At 48.3% G+C, this 9882-nt stretch overlaps 1 protein-coding gene across 1 annotated transcript; it reads left to right on the forward strand.

The window, feature by feature from the left end:
- Positions 1-8805: 8805 nt before the first annotated feature.
- On the forward strand, positions 8806-9672 carry LOC136793490 (protein kinase C, eye isozyme-like). Its single transcript, XM_067024391.1, has 2 exons — positions 8806-9182; positions 9567-9672. The coding sequence occupies exons 1-2, from the start codon at positions 8815-8817 to the stop codon at positions 9670-9672; spliced, it is 474 nt and encodes a 157-aa protein (XP_066880492.1). The 5' UTR covers positions 8806-8814.
- Positions 9673-9882: the final 210 nt, after the last annotated feature.

Consider the following 9882-nt stretch of genomic DNA (forward strand, 5'->3'; position numbering starts at 1 on the left):
CCTCAGCAGACCTCCTCTGGAGCTGTCTCCGGGACAGACCAGCTCTCGTCAAACAGTGTGCTTTCTGCATTCATGCCTTTGAAACTCCACTAGAAAATTTTTTTCTAAGGCTATGGAGCAATTGGTAAGCCAGTTTTATCAATATTGAACCTTCATTTCTCTCTCTATATATATATATGAATGGTTTGAGCTAAATATATGTATTTATATTAATATATTTATATTTACAATACATCTAATAGATATTTAAATAATATATTTATATTAAATATATTATTTATATTAATAATATATTGATATAGTTAATATATTTAAATAATATATATTGATACTAAATATATATATTTATTTAGCTCAAACCATTTTTCAATCACTGACACCTAGACCGTAAGAGAAGCACCCAGTTTCAAAGGTAATAAATCAAGATTTGACAACTTTAGTCCAATTCACTCTGAACATGTGTTTGATACTTTTAAGAAAGCAACTCAAGCGCTCTTAGAAATGTATGTGCACACAGTACCCCAACTATGAAACTTGGGTTTCCTGCTGGTTCCAAGACCTTTGTTAAAAGGACAGAAAAAAAATCCCTATATAAATGTGGGTATAAGATAAAATTATACAGAAAAGATAAAATTAACACAGAAAGCTGTTACTGTGAGTTTTTATGACACTGAGGGTCACTTTTATCATTCTTTTGTCCAGAAGAACATTCAGAAGGATATATGTTTAACATTCATATTTAGTTAACTGAAGTTAGGTTTAAAAATATAGTTCTTCCTTAAACTTTTAAGTTTACAAATGGTACTCTTTTATTACTAATCACTTCTTTTAAAAAATATTTATTTATTTATTTGGTTGCACTGGGTCTTAGTTGCAGCAGGTGGGCTCCTTAATTGTGGCTCGTGGGCTCCTTAGTTGCAGCTCTAGGGCTCCTAAGCTGCAGCATGTGGGCTTCTTAGTTGCAGCATGCAAACTCCTTAGTTGGGGCAGGCATGTGGGCTCTAGTTCCCTGACCAGGGATCAAACCCAGGCTCCTTGCATGGGGAGCGTGGAGTTTTATCCACTGTGCCACCAGGTAAGTCTCTACAAATCACTTTAGAGATGCTTTGAGGAAAAGGATAATAAACAATAATAAATAGTCAATTCTCTGGCAAACAAAGGTCCCCTTATTAAGACTTAAAACTTAATTAAGTCTTATAAATCTAGGGAATTCAAATTATAAAAATGGTGCTAAATGAGATGATGGATGTTCCCTGAACTTACTGTGGTCATCGTTTCATGATGTGTGAGTCAAATCATTATGCTGCACACCTGACACGCATACAGTGCTGTGTGTCAATTATATCTCAATAAAACTGGAAAGAAAAAAACCTGGTGAATCTTAAAATTCTCTTAAGTGTTTTCATGCTGCTTACAAAGTCTGTGAGATTTCAACTTAAAATCACAGCCCACATCCCTTACTCAGTTACACATTTTAAATTAGAATCTGTTAAATCCTCTAATATGCCAAATTTTCTTGAAAACAAGTATACACAGTTTCTAAACTTAACTCAAAAATACAAATACTGCAGGTTTAATTTATCATTGATAGAGCTAATTCTAGATCTCTCTGAAGTGAAGGACATTTACCCACTGAAGAGAAGACATTGAAACTGACCTACAATTTGAGGTGACCATTTCACTTAGCCAAGGTCATTGCTAGACATTCCAAAAGAGAAGAAATCTGGAACTATGACGCCAAGAATGACTTTCCTCCTGAACGCCCGTGGAGTTGGGCTGTTTTTAATAGATGCGCTGCCACAGACTCCAAAATATAGAACACACCACTGTGACATTACAATTATTTTGAGCTGAAGTCATTTGAGAATCACAGATGCAGGAAGAGGCTTTTTCTCTGAACTTCCTTATCTACCTAAAAGCAGATCCTTGCAAAAGGACTCAACTATCATAAATCCCCTCCCTGGGAGTTTCACAACTTTTATCACTGGAGGTGGAATCAGTGGCGTAAGAGATCACTTAAACAGACCTTGTCACAAAAATACCGTATTTCCCATCTATTTTCCTAAGGGCCCATTTATCTTTGACTTTACATAAGTGCCCTTTGGTCCCCTTCTCTTCTCCTATTAAGATGGAATATGAGCCTCAAATTCTAACCACCCCTTTGAGTAACGTTTTTCTCTTTGCTTCTGTGCATGTGGGGAAAAAAATGGCCTTTTCTCCTCTTAATTTCTTTTGTCAGTTGAATTCACATGCCCCCATCACCCAACCTAAGAGGGTAGAGGAAAAGTTTTTTTTCCCCAATACCTATCAACCGTATTTAGTCAACATAATTATTTGACATACCTGTTTACTATTCCCTCTCCAGGGTCATTCCCATGATCATAAAAACATGAGGTTATCTTCCTATAAAAAATGTAGTTAGATTTCAGTGACCACCCTCCACTTTTTAAAAACTTTTGCTTGCAACAGTACCCTTTAATCTCTGACTTCAGTTTCTTCACCCCCCCGCCCTCCACTTTTTTTTTTTTTTTTGGCGGGATCTTAGTTCCCCCACCAGGGATCAAACCCTCACCCCCTGCAGTCTTAACCAATTAAGCACAGAGTCTTAACCACTGGACCACGAGGGAAGTCCCCTCCCCTCTTTAAAGGCCCTCCAAGCAACCTTTGACACACTCGCACCTCTCCACTGAAACTGTCGTTCTGATCACTGTTTATCCCCAATATCCTATAACAGTGCCTGAGCATAAGTGCTCAATGCATATTTATTAAATAGTGTTTCTGAATGCTTTTTCTATTCTTCTTTCTTGTTAGAGTTATATCTTGTACAGAAATTTGAATGACATTTGAAAGGATTCCGAGGCTTTGGGAGGTATCACCGTTCTAGTTCTAAGGCCACGCCAACTACAGAAACAGTTGCAGGTTGTATAGTTTGCCGGAAAAATTAAGTCTGCATTCAGAAGAACCAGACTGTCATTGCTGCACTGACTCTTGTGAAACAGCTCCTCCCCAGGGGGCGCTGGTGTGCCACGTTACCTACTGATTTACCTGTAGATAAACCTTGTGGGGCATAATACCGTCTGAGCAGCTTCTCCAGGCCTTCCTGGGGTCTTTGCCCCATGTCGATTGGTGGGAGATGTGCTATTTTTACTCCGTGACTGTGTACAGCAGGAAACGTCCAGACTAAAACAAGATCAAAGTTTTGAAGGCAGTCGTGCCTGTGCGTTAAATGAGAGCTATCATCAAAATAGAAGTGAGAGTGGATGAGTTAAATTTTCCTGCGTGGGAGCGTCCTCAAACCTCCTGCTCCCACTCAGATCACCAAAGAGGATGTAAGTGACACAAAGGCAGATCTATAGCTGTATATATATATATATATATATATATATATATATATATATAGAGAGAGAGAGAGAGAGAGAGAGAGAGAGAGAGAGAGAGAGAGAGAGAGAGAGAGAGAGAGAGAGAGAGGAGAGTAAATGCAAGATACTAACATTCCAGGACCCAGCATTCATTGCTAAACAAAGGCGTTGAACCTCGTAATTGCCAGCACTCTTCCTCTGCTCAGCCACCCTGATGCTCACTTCTACCCCAAACTACCCTTTTTAAAACCGGCGGTTCCTAGACTTTCTCTGATGCAGAATCATAGAAGGAGGATGGAAGGCCTTACCCCAAAGGGAAAGATGGAGGTTTTGTTGAAAGTGATATATAATAAAGAGTACCAAAAAAATAGTAAAGGAGAGGAGGAGTAAAAGTCCCTCTAGTGGGGCTTCCCCGGTGGCGCAGCGGTGGAGAGTCCGCCTGCCGATTCAGGGGACGCGGGTTCGTGCCCCGGTCCGGGAGGATCCCACGTGCCGCGGAGCGGCTGGGCCCGTGAGCCGTGGCTGCTGAGCCTGCGCGTCCGGAGCCTGTGCTCCGCAAAGGGAGAGGCCACGACAGTGAGAGGCCCGCGTACCGCAAAAAAAAAAAAAAAAAAAGGCCCCTCTGGCTGGGGGCAGAGGAGGGGATATCTTTGGGGGCGGGTGGTTTCTGAGAGCCTACTGAGAATGTGGAGGGTTCCGAGTGAATGTGGTGGGCGGGGCACAGAAGAAAAAAGAGGGCTTGCACATCTGGTCAGAAGCACCCACCACACACACGGAGCCCCTGAGTGCTTTGGGGTGGGAGCCAAACTTGACTGTCACACCTACTGGACAGAGCAGGCTTGCCTTCGCCTCCGGGGAAAGGCAGCTGCAAGCCGGCTGGGAGGCCCACGGGCTCTTCCCCTTGTCCTCCAGTTCACCTGTTTATTTGGACTAGTGGACTTGGCTATTTAGCTTTAAACATGTTTACAGTTTTGTTGAGCACAGGATTGATGTAAGTTAACTGTACGCATATTTATTTATTTTATGTTTTGACCGAGTGCCGCACGGCTTGCGGGATCTTAGTTCCCCGACTAGGGAACGAACCCGTGCCCCCTGCAGTGGAAGTGTGGCGTCCTAACCCCTGGGCCGCCAGGGAAGTCCCTGTATGCATATTTAAAGTCTACAGTTGGGTGAGTTTTGATATGTGACTATCTGTGAAACCAACAAATAATGAACATAACTACACCCCCCACACACAAAGTCTCCTCCTGGAGTTGATATTTTGGCATGTTTTGCCTTGTTTTAAGGTTTTATTGATATTATCTAGAGATCGAGAGATAAGGTAGGGGACGGTTGAAACAGGATTCATCATGAATTGATAATTGTTGGAACTGGGGACAGGTACATGGGATTCGTAGTTTTGTCACTTCCATGGGCTGATACACGCCCCAGGCAGGCTCAGGGAAGCAACTAAGTACCTGCTCCCATTCCCGTTAAATTCTAGGTGAATGGAAGACCATGAGAGTTGCTTGGGTCCTCCTGCAACTAGTGTTTTCAAAGAATCCAGGCCTTTCATAAAAAGCACTTGAAGGGTGAGGGTGGCGGGAAATGCAGTGGGTTTAAAACATGAACGCCAGCCTACATTTTTGGTACTCCTTCCAAGGGTCATCTCTTGCTTCCTAAGTCACAGCGACCAGGAATGGAGGGAACAGCATCTGTCACTTCTGGAGGAATAACGGGCCCCGAAGAGGGGGGGCGGTCCTCACCATTCACTCTCTCCGAAACGCGTGCTCGGTAAAGCTGAGACCCACCGTCTGACCTTGCATTTGTAGGAGACTTTAGGATTTACTACCCACCATCTGGTTTTATTTATATTTATATACATTTATATATGTGTGTCATCGGGTTAAATGCTTAAGAAAATCCTAGGGTAGCTCTCAATATCTCCATTTTTAGCTGGAGAGAGAGAGAGACCTGAGAAGTTAACTTATCCAAATTACAGAAGTCGGTTAGTGCTGAAGCTCAGACTCGAACCCAGGTTTTCTGGGTCCTCCGTCTGGTTTGTGCCACGGCTACTGGAGAAAACCTGGGAGAAAGTAGAGGAAAAACACTTTGTGGAGGAAGCAGAAACCTTGGACCCCTAGAAGCTTCCTTGGGCAGTCCACTCGGGAATTTAACTTCTAGCTGTGGATTGGGGCTAAGGAGGAGGTGAGGGTCAGCAGCTGAAAACGCTTCCCCGAGCATTTCACATGCAAATTAGTACCATCTCTACTCCATGCAACAACAGTGAATTTCTGGCAATAAAACCTTTTGTGTTAAAAATAACAAATACCTCCTTTTGGTGACAACATTAAAAATTATGGTTTCCAATGCCCTTTCAAAATGTGAGCCCTAGGCCAAGGGCTTCTCTTCCTGCACAGAAAAGCGTTTATATTCTCACCATCCAGAGATAGTCACTTAAATGAACATTTTGCCATATATACCTTTGTATACACCTGTGTGTACACTCACAAGCATCTTTACATCATATAGATGTGGGTGTACGTACATTTTTTAAAATGGCATCTCTGAATGTTGTTTTACATCTTGCTTTCCCTTACCAGGGAATTATGGGCTTCTTATAATACAGTATGTCTAATTAGGGGTCGATGGTATTTTGCTTTGAGGTTTTCCAAAAGTCTGGTCCAGGCAGCACCTCTGCAAAGAGTGTTGGACTTCCCCTCAAAGTCAGGGCTCACAGAGGAGGGCTCTCACAGTGTGTTCAGTCTACCATATCTGCTCTCCTGCACTTTCCCCAGGAAACAGCAGACTCTAAAATCGTTGCTAACGTCCATGTCTGACTGACCACTCCACCTCCCCAGGGGTTCCCCTTTCTGGAATCCACTCCATTTTAGTGCTACCATGGAGATCCTTCTCAGGTGGGCTGCCGGGGCTGAAGCTGAATCTGGCCTCTGTACTCGGACGCCAAATTAAATCTCGGAGACAGGGTTTTGGGTGAAATAGAAAAGGATAGTTTTATTTTGCCAGGCAAAGGGGGACACAGCGGTCTCATGCCCTCAAAACTGTGTATCCCGACCTGGAGGGGGTCGTGAGGAGTTTTCTAGTCATGGATCAAGGAGCCGTGGTCAGCCAAGGTCGTGGACCTTCTTCTGGCTGGCCGGTGGGGAGGCCGTCGGGGGTCAGCACCATCAGCCTTCCGGGTCCACCGGGTCTGGGGTCTACGTGCTTGTGGGCAGCGCACAGTTAACTTCTCCCACCTGGAGCGGGTTACAGTATCTGCAAAACAGCTCAAAGATATTATGTGTGTGTACTCTGAGGGGGGGGATGGACACCCTGCCTCAAGGCTGCACTATTGTTCTTGACTGTTCCTCCCTTGTCTCTGCATCCCCTCCCTTCCCTGATTAGTAACTGCTTGAACTTGCCCTTTGGAACTCAGAGAAGGTCCTGGAGGCTGAATGAAGCCTACTTCCTGTAATTGAGAAGTGGGGGACACAGAAAGGCTTTTGTGCCCAGGAGCGCCCAGGGTCTGGCTCCGCTTCAGGGCCACTTGTGGCCCACACTCTCGTCTGTCCTTGCCGGGGGGTGGTGTTCCACTGCCCGAGGATTCCCCGCCCCAGGTGTAACCCCACGCCCTGCACCACAAGTGAGCTCACCTGTAGGCAATAGAGCACTCACGATCAGCCCAGCCATCAATCAGCAAACTTCCAGTGAGTTCTCGCCCTGCCCATAAGGAACGACACTGAGGCAAGAGAGCAAAGCCACAACCAGAAAGAAAAGAGATATTATCTCACTCTGGTGTCCCCACTGCTGAGATCAGTGGCTCCACTCGCACGCGGGTGATGGCCCGGCTGCTGCCGAGGGGTCCACTTGATTCTTAGCTCACCTTGCCTGTCACTGTGCTCAGAGATCACCCCATCTGCAACTCCTCCTTCCAGCTCTCCCATACTTTTCTCCTGTCCTTGTATCAAGGTTTCAGGGAAACAGAAGGAAGCTTGTCTTCAGAAAAGGTGTGAGGACCTTGGTCTTAGATGCAGAGACGGCTGTGAGGCAAGAATCTGTGTTTCTTTCGACCATGTTCCATGTGATTTACAAGTATTAAGCCATCAACAACCATGGTGTGAGACGCTTACGGTGTTTTGTGGAGAATTTGCTCAATATTCCCGACATCCCCTGCTTTTCATTCCTTTTTTTTTTTTTTTTGCCCCCTTGGACTGGAGGGGGCCACCACGACTGGCAAAATTTCTGACCAGAATAGCAAGCAGGTGCAATCTCTTTAAGCTCCAAGTACATTGGCTGGAGAGATTGCAAGTGAGCCGGCAAAGTGCCTGCCCCATAAAGGGCGGGTCAATAACTTACACGTATCAAAACATAAAAGACATTCCTATCATCATGTGTTCAACTGGGCAATCTTAAAAAATGGTAGCCCTATTTGGTCTATGTGATATGCTCTAAGATAGTATAGATCTTAGGAAAGCTTTCTTGCTTTTTTAAACCTCTCGAAGGATTAAACATGTTCCCTTTCTCGCTGTCTTCAGTAGATGAAGTTGTTTTGTGAATTTAGTGAATCTGACGATGAAATTAAACCATAATGAAACGTTGTTTCCCTCATGTATTTTAGCATCCTCCAGGCAGAACTAATGAATATTCAGCAAGTGATTAGTTGGTACAACCCCACGTGCTTCCTCGAAGACCCATGCCAGCCACCCTTTCACAAGCAGTTTTACTTGGTAATTTACAAATGTACTGGCTGAGCTCTGCATCTGCCAGTAGGGCAGTTGTTAGCCTAGGATGCAAAACGATTTCTAAATTAAGGTTCTGGACTTGTAAAATCAAGAAAGCCTTATCATCCACGATTTAACTGTGGTACCTAATGAGTAACGGGATAAACATCCAGGACGAGTCCTTTAACGGTCCTAACATCCAAATTAGACGTCTATACAAGACGCAGGTGAAGCACAGTTCAATTGGAGGCATGTGAAAGGGCCCGTGTTCCCTGATTAAAAGTAGCTCCTTTTCTCCTGCCGTGTATAATAAACAGCGTGGTGGCCCGGGAGGGGCGGGGGTTGGATATTGGAGCCAGGTGAAACCTCAAATTGATGCAAGCTTATGAAAGCTGGGCTCTCGTCCCAGAAACACGGTGGGTCCTGGAGGTGGGAGAGGTAAGTGAGCGTCTGAGCGCGGCGAGCGGAGGCTGCGAGGAGCCGCGTCCCAGGACGCGGGGCTGCGCTGAGGAGGAGGACGATGACGAGCTGGACGGCGGGAGCGGTGGACGGGGAGGAGCGGAGCGGGCGGCCCAGGGGGAGGAAGGCTGGGAGAAGGAGGAGGCGGTGGCGGCGGAGAACGGGCCCGCCTCCGCGGCGTCCTCTAGTTCCCAGGCCCGGGCGCCCCCTCTGCTTCCCGGGCGGCGCGGAAAACGCGGGGGCGCCGACTCCTCCAGCGCCGGCGCGCCCCCGCCCGCCCGGGCCGCGCTCGGAGCATGCGCGGTGGGCGGGCCGCCTCCGCCGCCCGAGTCGGAAGCGCGAGCGCCGGCGCCGCTGTCAGTGCGCGAGGGGCCAGCAGCGCGCCCGCGGCTCCGCTCCGGCGCGGCTCCGCTCCGGCCCGACTCCTGCCGCGCCTCGGCCGCCGCCCGCGCCCCCTGCTCCCGGTGGAGGCAGCAGGCGGTGGGGGGACCATGGCTGACGTCTTCCCGGCCAACGACTCGGCGGCGCCTCAGGACGTGGCCAACCGCTTCGCCCGCAAAGGGGCGCTGAGGCAGAAGAACGTACACGAGGTGAAGGACCACCGCTTCATCGCCCGCTTCTTCAAGCAGCCCACCTTCTGCAGCCACTGCACCGACTTTATCTGGTGGGTGCGCGCGCGGGGGGGTGCGGGACCGGTCCTCCCCAGTCTTGGCCGCCTCTCCCCGGGGAAACTTGGGGAGCTGCTGGGAGTCCCAACTCGCCCGGGACGGCACGCGCGCGGGACGCCCGGGAGTTGCCGCCTGGCCGGCCAGCCACCCCCCGCCGCGCCAGGGGGCTACATGGAGGCCTCCCACCCCTCCTCGGCGTCCCGGGAACAGACCGGGAGCCTCCGCGAGTCAGGGCCGAACGCCGCGGAGAGTCGGAGGGCGGGTCCCCGGGCAAGAGCCTGAGAGGCGGCAGGCGGCGGCTGCGTGGCGCGGCCCGGGCGGGGGGCGAGCCGGGCCGGGCGCCTAGCGGGTGTGGACGCGGCCTTTCCCTTCTGCCTCAGGTTCAGCCGCAGCTTTGGGTTCTGCTCGCTGCAACCTGCTGGGCACGGAGTGACGCCGGCTTCCCTGCTTGAGCCCGGGGAGAGCGGACAGGCGACCAACTGTTGAGAGCGTGCGGGGGAGGGGGAGCGAAAGGGAGCGGCTAAAGGGCTGAAGGGTGGATGCAGTCCTTTAAAATAAATCGCGTCAACACGGGCTTAGGCTGGTCAAAACTCAGCGCGTGAGGACAGAGCCCTTATTGAAGAAAAACGCTGGCAGGGCTGAGGGTGTCAGAGTTCTGGGAACTTTCAATGAACGCAGATGTTAACTTGGGGGTTC

The sequence above is a fragment of the Kogia breviceps genome, unplaced genomic scaffold (genome assembly GCF_026419965.1).
Source record: "Kogia breviceps isolate mKogBre1 unplaced genomic scaffold, mKogBre1 haplotype 1 scaffold_643, whole genome shotgun sequence".
Taxonomy (NCBI): Eukaryota; Metazoa; Chordata; class Mammalia; order Artiodactyla; family Physeteridae; genus Kogia; species Kogia breviceps.